This window comes from Ovis canadensis, chromosome 1 (assembly GCF_042477335.2).
Source record: "Ovis canadensis isolate MfBH-ARS-UI-01 breed Bighorn chromosome 1, ARS-UI_OviCan_v2, whole genome shotgun sequence".
NCBI classification, from domain to species: domain Eukaryota; kingdom Metazoa; phylum Chordata; class Mammalia; order Artiodactyla; family Bovidae; genus Ovis; species Ovis canadensis.
In genome coordinates, this window is record NC_091245.1 from 86,832,223 (window position 1) to 86,848,818 (window position 16,596).

A 16,596-nucleotide genomic window follows, 5' to 3' on the forward strand; every position below is an offset into this window, starting at 1 on the left:
GTGAACCCCCTGACAGAAATAAGGAATTTGAAAAGGCTAACAAGTCTGAATGAAGATGTCAATGTTGGACAAGGTACAATGTTCAGTGAGAGCAGGAGATCCAAAGGAAAATCAGGACCAGCATGTGGCCCTATAGATGAGAAGTGAGGACTAGTCTTTGGGAATTGGCAGCATGGAAATGGTGGTTAAAGCCAGGAGAAGGAATGAGGTGTTCAAAGGAAAGAGAAAAGTGAAGAAAGCCAATTATGAATTATAATTTGGAATCTCAGAATTTTAATTGTGTTCTACCCTCAGAAGAAGTTAGGACATAGTTTTCTTACCATAAGTGTACTTCATTTAACAAATTTGACTCTGAGATGGGCAGGTATGTGAAAGGTTTAAGCTTGTACAGTCAACACACAGAACCAGGATGTCTGCTCCAAAATCCAGGTGCTTTGTACATTTGCTGCTCATGCTGAGAAGGTTAGTTTTAGCCCTGTCTGGCCTTCCTTCACTGAACCAAACGGGCCTGGAAATCTCAGGCCAAGGTTAGCACTGTCAGAGATCACCTCTCCTCTTCTCTGGGTCCCAGTACGAATCCCCACACTGCCTCTAACATAGGAAGAAACTTCCTGAACCGAGGCCTCAGAAGGCTAGTGCCTCGAACCACTTTCCTCTGCTTTGCTTGGCCCTTTCAAAATTTATGTTCTCCTGGTTTCTGAAAGTCTGGGTTTTAGGAGGGCTTCCCTGATAGCTCAGTTGGTCAAGAATCTGCCTGCAATGCAGGAGACCCTGGTTCAATTCCTGGGTCGGGAAGATCCATTGGTGAAGGGACAGTCTACCTACTCCAGTATTCTTGGGGTTCCCTGGTGGCTCAGCTGGTAAAGAATCCACCTGCAATGTGGGAGACCTGGGTTCAATCCCTGGGTTGGGAAGATTCCCTGGAGAAGGGAAAGGCTACCCACTCCAGTATTTGGCCTGGAGAATTCAGGACTATACAGTCCATGGGGTTGCACAGAGTTGGACATGACTGAGCGACTTTTCACTCACTCACTTTACTCGCCTATCATTCACTCCTGAACTCCTGCAATCTGGCTTTGGTAGATCCACCTCTTCATTGAAATCAGGGCTGCCGAGGTCCCTCATGATCTCTCAGTGGCCAAATCCAATGCACATCTTGCTTTCCTTCCTTCTTTGAAGACTGGATGGTGTGGCCCACTCCCCCTTCTCAGACCCTCTTTTCTGTTGGCTTTTGTAGCTCTGCGCCTTCCAGGTCTGTCTTGACCATTCCAGTTTCTCCTTATCGATCTCTTACCTGCCCCTGGTTGCTGTTTCCCATGACTCTACCTTGAATTTCTTCACTGCTTACTCCACTTGTTTGCCTGAGCAATCTCTATACTGCACAGCTTCAACCTACAGCTGTACCCAAATTTACGTGTCTGACCCAAACACATCCTCTGAAGTTCAGATCCGTGGCTCTAATTGCCTACTCAGTTCAGTTCAGTTCAGTCTCTCAGCCGTGTCCAACTCTTTGCGACCCCATGAATAGCAGCTTGCCAGGCCTCCCTGCCCATCACCATCTCCTGGAGTTCACTCAGACTCACGTCCTTCGAGTCCGTGATGCCATCCAGCCATCTCATCCTGGGTCGTCCCCTTCTCCTCCTGCCCCCAGTCCTTCCCAGCATCAGAGTCTTTTCCAATGAGTCAACTCTTTGCATGAGGTGGCCAAAGTACTGGAGCTTCAGCTTTAGCATCATTCCTTCCAAAGAAATCTCAGGGTTGATCTCCTTCAGAATGGACTGGTTGGATCTCCTTGCAGTCCAAGGGACTCTCAAGAGTCTTCTCCAACACCACAGTTCAAAAGCATTAATTCTTCGGCACTCAGCCTTCTTCATAGTCCAACTCTCACATCCATACATGACCACAGGAAAAACCATAGCCTTGACTAGACGGACCTTAGTCGGCAAAGTAATGTCTCTGCTTCTGAATATGCTATCTAGGTTGGTCATAACTTTTCTTCCAAGGAGTAAGCGTCTTTTAATTTCATGGCTGCAGTCACCATCTGCAGTGATTTTGGAGCCCCCCAAAAATAAAGTCAGGCACTGTTTCCACTGTTTCCCCATCTATTTCACATGAAGTGATGGGACCAGATGATCTTCGTTTTCTGAATGTTGAGCTTTAAGCCAACTTTTTCACTCTCCTTTCACTTTCATCAAGAGGCTTTTTAGTTGCTCTTCACTTTCTGCCATAAGGGTGGTGTCATCTGCATATCTGAGGTTATTGATATTTCTCCTGGCAATCTTGATTCCAGCTTGTGTTTCTTCCAGTCCAGCGTTTCTCATGATGTACTCTGCATATAAGTTAAATAAGCAGGGTGACAATATACAGCCTTGATGTACTCCTTTTCCTATTTGGAACCAGTCTGTTGTTCCATGTCCAGTTCTAACTGTTGCTTCCTGACCTGCATACAGATTTCTCAAGAGGCAGATAAGGTGGTCTGGTATTCCCACCTCTTTCAGAATTTTCCACAGTTTATTGTGATCCACACAGTCAAAGGCTTTGGCATAGTCAATAAAGCAGAAATAGAGGTCTACTGGACCCCTCCAATTGGATGTCCGAAATTGCCTACTGGACCCCTCCAATTGGATGTCCTACGGGTGCCTCAAAATGTCCCAACTGAACTTGACATCTGGCCTCCTGCCTGCCTCCCACACCCATTCTTAACCGGATCCTCCACTTCTATTCCTGACCTTGGTTAGCCAAGCTAGAAATCTGGCATGCATCCAAGCCTCCTCCCTCCCTTTATTTACCCTGTTCAGTCTGCCACCGCTTCCTTAAACTCTTAGATTTGTCCCCCTCTTCATCCTTAGTGCCAGCCTTGATTTACGGCTTCGTAATTTGTTACCTGGATTATAATTTTCTAGCCTATTTCCTACTGTCTTGCCCCCGTGGTTGTTGCTGTTTCTCAGCTTTAAACCCTCAGTGTTGCCCCTCATGCCATCTCAAGATGAAATTAACCTCCTTAGCATAGCATAAAGGCTTTTCATGGTAGTCCTTATCTAAGGACCTCTCTCCAGTCTCCTCCCTTCCCTGTGAGCTCCATCTGGTCAGTTATACTGCCACACGGTTCCTCACTCTCTCAGCACGGTCTTGCCCCTGTGCCACTGCACCTGCTGATTCCTTTTCCTGAAACACCGTTTGCCCTACTCCGCCATATTCTTCCTACACTGCCCAGTCCAGAAATCCCTTCCAGGAAGCCTTCCAAGGCACTCTCCCACTGGTCAGGGTGTGAGCCTCTTCCGTGCTGCCATTAGCATCATATGTAATCATAGGTAACCTTTCCATACTGCATGCTTGTGGATTTACTGGTCTGTTGTTCCCAGGAGTCTATAATTCACTTGAAAAAGGGACTGTTTCTTTGTCTTCAAATTCCTGGTGCCTGTTGCAGAGTCTGAGTCATAGGGAGTACCCCACAAATGTTGTTGAATGAATGTGAGTTATTTAATTCATATGATGAAAGAATAATGAACTGTGTGTCTTAGCGTTTGAATCTTCCTAGTTTTTTGTCTGTCTAGCTTCTGAAGCACAGCCTGTCCTGACCTTTGCCCGTGTCCTTTGTGTCAGGACATCTGACCACCCATCTCTCTGCTGGCCCAATGGCCTAAAAACTACAGCTTCAACTTCACACGTCCCTGGTTCTAGTGGTCTCAGCTTTTGCCCCATTGCCACGCTCCACCTCTGCTTCACACGACCCTGACGCTGATGGGTTCCAGTGTAAAGGAGCGATTTGATGAAATGTGACAAAAAGCGAGGCTGTAAAGGCCAAAGATTTTTATCTGAGAAGCATGTTTTCAGGATTGACTTTGAGGGTTTTTAAGTTTTATATGTTGAGTTTGCAGATCCCGGCAATTTTTATAGCATGTGTCTCCCAGGCCCATCAAATCTGGTTGTGCTTGCCCTTTACAATAGCTGACATATTGTTTTCTTGAACCTAACATGGTTTCCGATTTATTATGGGATGACTGCTGAGGAAAAACAGCCATACAGATCCCCCTGAGAAGGAAACGGGGCTAAATATATGTTGAAATAGAAAGCTCTAGTCTCTTTTACTCCTTGTAAGACAAAGATAGCTCAATGTTCAGCAAAATTTTCTTTACCAGAACATTCCTACCCCCACCAGTGTAGAGAAAATATGATGCTATAAAGTCATTTATGTCATATTTTCGCATGTCAAATTCTCTAATAAAGATTTTTGAAATGTGATAAAATTCATTACCAGCCTTCTGTGTTGAAAATGATAGGGAGACTCCTGTGCTAGGCATTTGGAAAATTCTTGTACCTGCAGTGAAAAACATGCAATATTTCATTAAGGGCCTGATGTCTTATATTTGAATTTAGTTAGTTCTATTTTTCATAGTAAGCTTTAAAAGTATTACTTTAGCCTTCAGTTGATCAGTCTGTTCTTTTAACTTCTGACACATCTGCTTCCCCTGAGATATCTTTTGAAATATGTAAGAAGAACTCAAGGAAGGGTCTTCCTGAGAAGTCGATGGCAGCTTAGAGAGACCGGGCTCAGATTCTGTTCCTATATAAGAAACAATAAATTTTGGCTACCATTCATCTCAACTGCATTGCGGTTTTGTTAAGTACTAAGAACAGAAGTCTGTGGCAATCACCACCATTTGCTATTTTAAAAATCTCTTTTCAAAAGGTGTATCTAAGCCAGAGAGGTTTAAAAATGCTAGTACCTGCGAGATGTTCTTGGTGGATATGTACTGTGGGTTCCATCTGCACAATGAAAGGATAAGAAAACATTACTGTTGATATTAACCAATGACACCATTATGCAGGATGACCCAATGTGTTCTGGTCATCATGGAGGCCACCCAGGGTTATGTCAAGAGCTGAGGCCCTGATGCCAAGGTTGAATTCCACTCTGACACTTATCTGCCGGGTGATCCAGAGCAATTACGTCATTGCTATAAACCTCAAATTCCTCAGCAATAAAATGGGGATAGTAACAGAACTTACTTCATAGTGTCAAGATGAGAATTAAATGTTACCATAGTCTGGTTCAGCTCAGTTCAGTCGCTCAGTCATGTCCGACTCTTTGCGACCCCATGAATCGCAGCACGCCAGGCCTCCCTGCCCATCACGATCTCCTGGAGTTCACCCAGTACATGGTAAATATTCAGTATATGTTAGCTGTTACTGTTATCATGTTTGATACTATTATATGGAATACTCAAACCCTTCTACAGTTCGACCACAAGCTCCCCCAGGGCAGGGACCTCTGTTGGTCTCGTCACTGACTGTTGCTAGGGCTCGCTAACACCAGATACATGGTGGCTAGTGTCTGGGAGCAAGATAGTGACTTCACACAGGACATTCCCTTTTCTACTCACCAGAGGCTAACTGGATAAGAGTTCAAATTCCAGAGTGATTCACCTTGATGGTCTTCCCATTGTTCCCAACACACACAGCGCACAAACACACTAGAGACAGAGAGCCAATGCTGTGGTCAAACTAGACTGTGGTTACTAGGAATATCTCGGGTATACGATGGCTATGGAAACTACAGAGCCCAGTTCACCAACCTGAATGGACAGGACAAGAGAAAAGAAGATGCCCCACTTCAGACTTCCATTACCAGAGACAGATGAACTTGATATTCGTTCTGCCCCTACTACCCACAGGGCACTGAGAACCGTGCCCACCCAAGAGGGTCCTTCTGCGAGCAGAATGAGGAATGTGGAGACTTTCCAGTGTCACAGGGGTACAGATTTCTCTAAGACTGAGAGAAGCATCCCAGTCAAGGCCGAGTGGGCTGCTGACTCCAGGTGTGTATGTGTGTGTGTGTTGCAAGGGATAAGGGAGGTTCTATTCAAATTCCCCAGAAGTTTCAGTTAAAAGAAAAGGTGGATGAAGGGGTGGAAATAGAGACAGGCAGAGAGTGTTCAGGCAGGGTGCCCTTCATAGACTGCTTAAAAGAAAGATCATACAGTCCTTGCAAAGTGCCAGAGAACTCAAGTATTTACTTTGATCATTAATGTGAACTTATTTAACTACAGAACCTCAAATAGTCAATGAGATCCTCAGCCTCAACATTTGGGAAGGTGGGTGGAAGGATGGAAAGATGGGGAAAGGGGAAAAAGTATAGATTAAATGTTAACAAACTGTTGTACTAAATAGTTACCAGTATAACAATCTTGAAATATGTTATCAAAGATCATAATTTAAGTTAGCATTCATAACCAAGGGCATAATATATGCAAACACCTGGCCAGGGCTCTGGGGGAATTGGGTGATGGAAAGATGAAGACGAGGCAGCCGCCTCCAGAGTCTTGAAATCTAGTCGAAGGAACAGATGTTTGGAAATCGTAATGATGCAAGCAGGTTGAGATAAGCTCTGACAGAATATTTAAGAAACACGGATGCAAAAGACTGGCTGTGGAATTCTGAAAAGTCCTATGGCGAGTGTGGAGTTGAAGGAGACCATGAAAATGAGCAGGGGTTTGATAAGCAGAGGTGGGATGTTCCCGGTAAGGCAGGAGCTCAGAGAAGGTGGGGCCAGCCCACTAACTGAGGATGACTCCTGGGGGAGGGGAGCTGAGTTCAGAAGGCTAGCATGACAGGAAAAATGGGGACATGCAAATTCCTGGTTGAAGAATTTGGATTTTATTCTGTGTTATTGTTAGTTCAGTTCCAGATTCTTCTCATGAGGACACCCACTGCGCTCCTGAGAGGTCAGGGTACCGGCCCAGAACTAGAATTCAGAACCTCAGAACTACAGCTTAGTTCTCTGCACCTTCTGAAGACCCACACTCATATGGATGAGCAGCGGTCCTGAGGGTGTGTTTCCTGAAGACTGCTTCCACTTACCTCTACCAGCTGTGAAGGTTCAGTAGTTTCCCACCTCTGCTCTTGTTTTTCAACATAATTTGATCTAGATGTGCTTTCTGAAATATCTTGCCCAACAGCTGACTTATCTCTCAATTCAGGAGAAAAGCTGGCTTGTGGATCTGTTATAAGTGGTTTGTCAATTATGTAATTTTTAGGAATTTTCACTTTGGGAGCAACCTTAGAGAAATTAGAGAACCAGTAATAAATTTGACTATGGCCATATTTGAACTTGTTGCCAGAGTTTGCTTTTTCAGCCTGATTATGTGGTGTCTGCCATAGGCAACTTTTTTGTTTATCACATAGACTCTTGATTTTAGATAGAAAATTTGAATTTTCCTCATGGCTGCTTTCTCCAGCAGCCACTAACTCATCTGAATCAGAAGTGTTTTCTTCTGTCACCGTCAGAGAACAACTGGGCTTATTGCTATTTTTATCATTGCTTTTGGAGTTGAGTTGGTCAGTGAGTTCTGAGGATTGTTCTGTCGGCCAAGAATTCTTAACATGCCACACAATAATATTTTTAATAATAGTCTCATCAAAACTGTCATTATTAGAGATCTCTGGGTGAGTTTCACAATTAATGCCTTGATCTTTGGAGAATTCTTCTTTGCAAAGGTGATGGAGTAAAATATCAGAAATGTTTGACTTTGAAGTGTCTTCCTGATTAGCTGGAATAGGAAGATTTATGGTGCACTGATTCTCTTTATCACATGTTTCGCTGACAGCATTTTCAGTCGTTTTATCCAAAGTCATGGTCATATCTGCCTCTTGGCAAGTCTCTCTATATGTAGCCTTTTCTTGAGACTCATCTTCTGCTAAATTCATTTGATTTGAGACATCAAGGATGTCATGTCTTGAGGTAAGATTATAACCATGGTATATCTTAACTTGGAAGAAACCCTCATCATAAGGCAAATCCTCCTGTTGCTTAGAAGTTGTGTCTTCCAGGAAATAGGCTTTGTCCATGTATGTGCAGTGTGACCTCCTTTATCAGTTGCTCCCTATCTTGATGTACTTAATTATAGCAATACATCGTCTAGTTTTCATTAATTGTCTTCACTGTGTGTCCTCATCTGTGCAAAATGAAAAGAACATCATTGTTAAATATAATTAATGTAATGTATGAAACTATGCTTATCAAAGTGGATGCAGATCATTTTTATGCAGATCAAAGTGGATGTTTTCCATTTAGAGAAATGCAGTTATAAACGTGAAGGCAGAAAGCTCTGCCAAGAGGAACTGATCCTAAATATTACATTAACATAATTGATGGTATATAATCAAGGAATTAGAAAGGAGGGGGAGGCTAAATATTTCACTCATTAAACAGTGAGGAAGACATCATTTCCAGTTAATGACCAAATGTTTATCAACTTCTCTTAGGAAGTACTATTTGAAATTTGTGCTCCCAAAACAGCAGCTTGGGATGCAAGTAAGGGATGGATTTTTTTTTTTTTTAAGTACCATGGCTGTCCCTTGTCCACATACCACTGATAAGCCTCAGTGTGTGGAACTGAGAGCTGGATCAGCTCAAACAAAGCACCGACTTTCTCTGTTTTAGTGCTTTCTCATCCGCCTCCCCCTAGACATTCTGGTCCCGTTCTTCTGGTTTTCCCTCGTATGTTGGCGAAAGGCAGAGAATGACTGACAGAAATATGAACAAGGAACAAAAAGGTCTTTTGAACACCTGGAGGCTAGTCTGCCTCCAAGCATTCCTCTTCTGATTAGAATCCAGACAGAACCCAGTTCAAGAGGCTGCCTTGCTCTGAGAATGAACTTATGGTTGCCAGAGAGGAAGAATGGGGGGAAGGGGTAGTTAGGGGGTTTAGGATCGACTTGTACACACTGCCACATTTTAAATGGAGAACCAACAAGGTCCTACTGTATAGCACAGGGAACTCTGCTCAGAGTTCTGTGGCAGCCTGGATGGGAGGGAGTTTGGGGGAGACTAAGTACATGTGTGTGGACGGCTGAGTCCCTTTGCTGTCCACCGGAAACTATCACAACATTGTTATTCAGCCATACTTCAATATAAAATAAAAAGGTTTTTTTTAAGTCTGCAAATAGCCAATGTTGACAAGGATGTGGAGAACACTTCACCTTTGTGCCATTAGTGGGAATGTAAATTGGTGCAGCCACTATGGAAAACAGTATGGAGGTTCCTCAAAAACCTATAGATATAACTACCATATGATCCAACACTTCCACTTTGGGGTATATATCTGAAAATAAAATATCAATTCAAAAGATAAATGAACCCCAAACTTCACAGCAACATTATTTACAAGAACCAAGATATAGAAGCAACCCAGGTGTCAACAAATGAATAGATAATAAAGATGTGATGTATATATATATATATATATATACACACATATATATATCTATAGATCTATAGATACATATATATAAGCTCAGACAGTTAACAAATCTGCCTACAATACAGGAGACCCAGGTTCAATCCCTGGGTCAGGAAGATCCCCTGGAGAAGAGAATGGTAACCCACTCTAGTATTCTTGACTGAAGAATTCCATGGACAGAGGAGCCTGGTGGGCTATAGTTCATGGGCTTGCAAAGAGTTGGACACGACCAAGTGACTGACACACACAACACACAGTGAAATATTCAGTTCAGTTCAGTCGCTCAGTCATGTCCGACTCTTTGCGACCCCATGAATCGCAGCACGCCAGGCCTCCCTGTCCATCACCATCTCCCGGAGTTCACTCAGACTCAAGTCCATCGAGTCAGTGATGCCATCCAGCCATCTCATCTTCTGTCATCCCCTTCTCCTCCTGCCCCTAATGCCTCCCAGCATCAGAGTCTTTTCCAATGAGTCAACTCTTTGCATGAGGTGGCCAAAGTACTGGAGTTTCAGCTTTAGCATCATTCCCTCCAAAGAAATCCCAGGGTTGATCTTCAGAATGGACTGATTGGATCTCCTTGAAGTCCAAGGGACTCTCAAGAGTCTTCTCCAACACCACAGTTCAAAAGCATCAGTTCTTTGGCACTCAGCCTTCTTCACAGTCCAACTCTCACATCCATACATGACTACTGGAAAAACCATAGCCTTGACTAGACGGACCTTTGTTGGCAAAGTAATGTCTCTGCTTTTGAATATGCTATCTAGGTTGGTCATAACTTTCCTTCCAAGTGGAATATTAGTCAGCTGTTAAAGTTAAATTCTACTTCTTTCAGCAACATGGATGGACATAGAGTTTATTGTGTTTAATGAAATAAGTCAAAGATAATTGTTATCATTTATATGTAGAATCTAAAAAATGAAACAAAACAAAACAGAAACAGACTCACATATATAGAAAACAATCTAGTGATTATCAGTAAGAAGAGAGAAAGGGAAAGGGTCAAATTAGCAGTGAGAACTAAGAGACACCAACTACTGTGTATAAAATAAATAAGTTACAAGGATCTGTTATACAGAACAGCGAATAGAACCAATATATTATGATAACTTTAAATGGAATATAATGTGTAAAAATATTGAATTACTATGTTATATGCCTGAAGCTCGGAGAAGGCAATGGCAACCCACTCGAGTACTCTTGCCTGGAAAATCCCATGGACAGAGGAGCCTGGTAGGCTGCAGTCCATGGGGTCACTGAGGGTCGGACATGACTGAGCGACTTCACTTTCACTTTTCACTTTCATGCATTGGAGGAGGAAATGGCAACCCACTCCAGTGTTCTTGCCTGGAGAATCCCAGGGATGGGGGATCCTGGTGGGCTGCCGTCTATGGGGCTGCACAGAGTTGGACACGACTGAAGTGACTTAGCAGCAGCAGCATGCCTGAAGCTAAAATAAATTTGTAAGTCAACAGCAATGAAGAAGAGTCTGAGCAGTCCTGTCAAGCTGCCACAGTTTGGTGGTAGCAGCACATCTTAGGGATACTCCTGAAAATGTTCAGAGCAAAACCAGCTGCCATCTGGTATGGGTCTTTTATTCTTTGGGGGAGCTTCCCTAGTGGCTCATATGGTAAAAAATCTGCCTGCAGTGCAGGAGACCTGGATTCAATCCCTGGGTCAGGAAGATCCTCTGGAGAAGGGATTGGCTACCCACTCCAGTATTCTTTTTTTTTTTTTTTAAGTATGTATTTATTGGCTGTGGTGGGTCTTCAGTGATAGACAGGCTTTCTCTAGCTGCAGTGAGCAAGGCCTTCTCTTCACTGCAGTGTGTGGGCCTCTCATTGTGGCGGCTTCTCTTGTGGCGGAGCACAGGCTCTAGGGCACATGCACTTCAGTAGTTTCAGCCAGCAGGCTCAGCAGCTGTGGCGCATGGACTTGGTTTCTGCCTGGCATGTGGGATCTTCCCAGACCTGGTATCAAACCAATGTCCTTTGCATTGCAAGGTGGATTCTTAACCACTGGACCACCAGGGAAGCCCCCACTCCAGTGTTCTTGCCTGGAGAATTCCATGGACAGAGGAGCCTGGCGGGCTACAGTCCAGGGGGTCACGAAGAGTCAGACACAACTGAGTGACTAACACTTTCACTGTATTCTTTTAAACAAAATTGAAAGCACCCATTTAAATATCTCTTCTTGATTTATAAACTTTTAGAACAACTTTATAGAAGTAGTCAAATTGCCTCCAGTTTTAGCTGGAATAACTGAAGCTCTGAGTCAACTAAGAGGCCACAACCACTGGCCGGCCTCCCTTGCCCATATAATGATGGGGTTGGAGAAGCAGATCTCTGAGGTTGTCTCCCCCATCTAAATTTTTATGAGTCTATAACTTGTGCTTTATTTATATAACCTAAAAAGCTAAAGGGATATGTTTGACCAAAAAAAGCGAGCTAAATTTTCTGAGGGGGGAGAAAAAGGACTAAAAATAAAATGTGGTAAAGATATCTATAAAACATTGTACAAAAATTTGAATTTATAGATAGGTGTCAATGTTAGAGTATTCAAATAAACGTATTTTGTTTAAAGAGAGAAAGAGAAAGAAAGAAAAAGAAACATCATCATCACTGCAGGATTACTTTGGCAGTCTAACATTTACTGTAAAGTGAGGTGTATGAACAGAATTATAGGCCACTGCAACTGAACTTGAAGAACAAGGGAAATGCTTCCCAGGAAGGTCAAAAGCACGGAGGGAAAGTAGGGGTTGGGAGACCAGGATTTGAATTCTGGCTTCTCTACTCATTAGCTCTATGCCATCAGGCAAGTTACGTCACTTTTCTGAGTTTTAGTTTCCTCTTCTGAAAAATAGGAATAATACCTAGGTCACAGGATTGCTAGATGAACGTGAGATAAGGTATACAAAGTTTTGACATAGTGTTTGGCACAGAGGGAGCAATCAATAAGGGTAGTTTAAAAATGAAAAACAGACCCAGTCTCAGTGTTGGAGTGCTGAAGAATGCCCAGTACAAAAAGCTAAGTACTCTTTATCTGTGGCATATCGGCAGGATAAAGGAAGAAATGGCCTGTATGAGACAGGACCTCTATAGGGGTCTCAAAACTACTTTAAAAAAATCTACCTTTAAATGAATTTATTGTTTGATGGTGAAAACCAATACAAAATAATTTTAGATAAAGCATTGTCTAAGTTACCCTGATAACTCAGTGGTAAAGAATCTGCCTGCCAATGCAGGAGACACAGGTTTGACCCCTGGGTCAGGAAGATTCCCCCGGGGAAGGAAATAACAACCCACTCCAGTATTCTTGCTGGGAAATCCCGCGGACGGAGGAGCCTGGCGGGCTACAGTCCAAGGGATCACAGAGTCAGACATGACGTAGCGACTGAACAACAGCAACAAAGTTTATGCCTTCTGTGTATACTAGCCTGCATATGCCAGTCTCAGACTCCTCAGCCTGCCCTTCTCGCCTCCGCTCGGCCACCGCAAGCCTGTCCTCTATGTCGGTGAGTCTGCTTCTGTTTCATAAGTAAGTTAATTTGTGTCATATTTTAGATTCCACGTATAAGTGATATCATATGATATTTGCCTTTCTCTTTCTGACTTACTTCACTCGTATGATCATCTCTAGGGCCAACCAGGTTGCTGCAAACAGCATTCTTTCGTTTTTGGCTGAGTAGTATTCCACTGTATATACACACCATATCTTCTTTATCCATTTATCTGACAGTGGACATTTGAGTTGTTTCTGTGCCTTGATTACTGTGAATAGTGCTGCTATGAACATAAGGGTTCATGTATGGAAGATGTCATGTATACATATATAGGTACACATATGTATGTAATAAAGAATGACTCCTGCCATATACATATGTATATAATAAGAAAGAATGACATCCTGCCATTTACCATAACATTAATGGACCTTGAGTACATTATGCCAAGTGAAATAAGTCAGACAGAGAAAGGCAAGTTCTGTATGATATAACTTATATGTGGAATCTAAAAAGGCCAAATTCATACAGATGAAGAGTAGAATGGTGATTACCAGAGGGTGGCGGATGGAGGGGTAAGACATGTTGTTTAAGGGTACAAACTTGCAACAGGCCATAAGTAAGCCCCAGAGATCTAAAGTAAAGTACAAGGAATACAGACAATAATATTATAATCATCAAACTTTCTAAGAGACTAGAACTTAGTTACTCCAACCACTAAATAAATGATCATTATGTAACATGATAGAGATCTAGTTATCACTACAATATATAAATGTATCAAATTAACATATTATATACCTTAAAATTATACTGTTATATGTCAAAATATTTCAGTTTTTAAAAGTTGTCTAATTTTTGAGAGGGAGAGCATCTTTAAATGCCTACAAAGAAAAGAAAGATGAATTCTAAGATTTGCAGGACTTTTCATGACCCAAACTGTGGCCCCCAAACTCATCCTCATGCCTTCTTTGTATCTTGAGGTGCTCATTACTGAGCTCCAAGCCCTTCTTGCTGGAAAAGACCCTTTGTTAGCCAGATCCTAATTTCTAAAATATCATTCTGCTTAAACTGATAAAATTTATTTTTTGCTATGACTCTTAAGGAAAAGAAAGAAGAGCAACCACCAAGAGAAGCTAGAGGCCTGAGAAACTCTCCCATTACACACAGGAAAACAGGTTCTGTAATTATTACCATTATTTTTGTGTCTGCTTGCAAAATTTTAAAAGGATGTTTTGCTGCCAAAGGACAAGCTACATCCTTAGAATTGTAAAGGGCCCCTTACAGGTAGCTGGGAGGAAGTGGACCATCTTCCCATGTCAGTATTCAGCTCTGTCTTGAAATCCAAAGGCGTATCCAAGAGGTTCCGATCAGAACCCAACAGAATATTTCTCTAGAACCCAATTTGATTTACTGAGTTCAGGTGAACCTGTGTGGGGCCATGGCTGCTTTTGCAGCTATCCTAACCATTATGTGCTCAGCAATAGCTCACAAATCACCCTCCGAGAACACTTTGAGCAAACGCAGCCAGCGCCTCACAGTGACCTGGCCCTGAGGAAACAGCTCAGTCATCCCCTAATAGGGATGAACAGCAAAGTGCTCACCATGCTGACATCTATTCCCTGTGTGGTTTACTTTATCATGAAGTCTGAATTTGGTGCCGAAATGCTGGCCTGACCTCACTAATATCTCTAGTTTAAGAGAAGAAGATAGCCATGGCTGGGATGACTGTTAATCTGATGAAATCAACTAATGTCTATAGATGGAAAAACCAAGACTCCTTAGTGATGGAGTCCAAAGATGGTCAGGGAATCGTTGTTTCTGGCTGGTAGGTGATGTTTGTTCTATTTACCAGGCCCATTTAGTGGTAAAACAGATGTTACACACGATGTTATGTATCAGAGGACTGTTTTCATCTTTGAAGAAAAACTGTGGGGCCATGTGGCTGTGTCAGTCTCTTAACCTTGTTCCCATTACCCTCTGGGTTTAGAGCTCTGCTAGCCTCTATCAGGGTGTATTTGACCCAGAGGCAGAGGAAAAATAGGCATTCTTGCCACCAACACTTCCCTGCCTCCTTCCACTAAGGACCTTACCACTCAAATCCTGAACCCCACTCTTCCAAGATCCACCCTACTGACTGGAATGAAAGTAGGGGCTGAGAGTTGGAGGCAATGATGCAATAATCCAAAATCTTCTTACTTCTCTATATGTGTGTTGTTAAGAATGTGCCTAGATTACAGTTAGGAGCTTTAAGTACAAGATCCAATGATACTTTGAACCCATAAATCAATACTCTCAACACGAAGCAGTAAGATGACGGCAGTAGCCAAAGAAACTCACCTCCATCCTGGGATCCCTAGACATCAAGCAGTGAGCTGCTTGAAGGCCCTTGCAATACAGATGAGCAATCCTGTTATTCTAAATCATCTTTCTTCTTTCCTTAGTAGTTGAAAGTTGGCTGCAACTGAATAATAGAACAAAGTCTGAGCTTCAAAATCATGCCGTGTCTGCTGCTTCTGGGTCCCTTTGACTGTAAGAAATCAGCTTTGAAGACTACATGAGGAGCCTCTGATGTGATCTAAGCTTGTCATTTTTCGTTGTCTTTTAAAAGCATTCAAAAATACTTAGACTCTGTTTTAATTTTCAAGTTTTCTCTATTCCTAGCTCAAGATTTCTATTTACCCAAAGCAAACAGGAAATATCTCGGAGTGGTATATCCCAGGCCATGCCTGGGATAGGTCAGGTAGTCATGGATTTTGTATCCAGTGTATGGTGTTTCTAGATTAAAATATTTTCAAAGGTCATGTGATACAAGGCTCCCACTGCTCTGGCTGCATTTGATTATGCTCTGGTAGTCCTTATCCGCTAACTCTATCTCAGGAATGTGGAGTGCTCATGAATGCAGTGTCTGTGGCTGAAACTACACACCATCCCGCATGGCCGTCCGGCTTCATCTTGCTATTGTCGAATGGCAGAAGGAGAACGCTGCGACCAGCCCAGTCCTCCCTCGAGAGCCGATGTATTATTCACAGTCAATCTTAGTGGTGTGGGCCTTCCATGAGTATATGTGAATCTGATGACCAGCTGCTACAAGTTATTTATCCTGAAACTATTTTAAAAGAACAAAAAAAATCCTTTGAGCAAACCAGTATCTGCAGAAGCTTCCTGTTGGTGTTTACCAGTAGCCTTTGCTTGTTTTTCTTGCCCGTTATGGGTGAGCGCTGTTTTTTTAATCTAATTTTCTCATTGACATAGCCATGTAATTAGCATAGACTGTTGTTGATTTGTAAACAATGGACCTTTGCTGTGCTTTCAGAATATTTAGAAAACTCTTGCCAGTTGATTTTCTTAAGATAATTCTCATGACAAATTTTAAAGCATACTTGAGTTAAAGAAGTATAATATTTTTAAAAATATCTCATGCTTTCCCTAGACTTTCTAGCAGTAGTTTGGCAACCTCTACCTAGAGATAAAGAAGGGCCAGAATATTTTAAGAAAATTCTTTATCATTTGTTTAAAGACAGCCTTTTCCCCACCTTCCACCTACTTTCTAAAGGAAGAAAATTCACTTGAAATTGTAAATGTTTTAAAGAATAAAATGTCAAATACATTATGTACTAATGCTTGATCTATGCTCCTCAAAATAATTTCTGAAAGTTATGATTTTGATGAAAATATAACCTTACATTTAAAAAAATCTAAAGTATGAAAAAAATAGTAAAAAAATTTTTTTAAATTTAAAAAATCTAAAGTATGAATACCAAAATCTCTATGTGGTAGGATTACAGGTAAATTTTATTTTCTTAATAGAGCAGTCCCTTCATTCCTTCTCTAGGGGATCTTCCCAACCGA

The 16,596-nt window shown here is 42.2% G+C and overlaps 1 protein-coding gene across 1 annotated transcript in view; it reads right to left on the bottom strand.

Annotated features, from left to right (window-relative positions):
- AKNAD1 (AKNA domain containing 1) overlaps window positions 1-7,848 on the bottom strand; it is a 47,007-nt gene extending 39,159 nt beyond the window's left edge. The window contains exons 1-4 of the mRNA XM_069580339.1: window positions 6,862-7,848; window positions 4,728-4,767; window positions 4,416-4,564; window positions 4,256-4,318 (exon numbers count right to left, since the gene is read on the bottom strand). Coding sequence (XP_069436440.1) covers window positions 4,256-4,318; window positions 4,416-4,564; window positions 4,728-4,767; window positions 6,862-7,848 — 1,239 coding nt within the window. The remainder of the gene's footprint in view (window positions 1-4,255; window positions 4,319-4,415; window positions 4,565-4,727; window positions 4,768-6,861) is intronic.
- Between the last annotated feature and the right edge of the window lie 8,748 nt (window positions 7,849-16,596).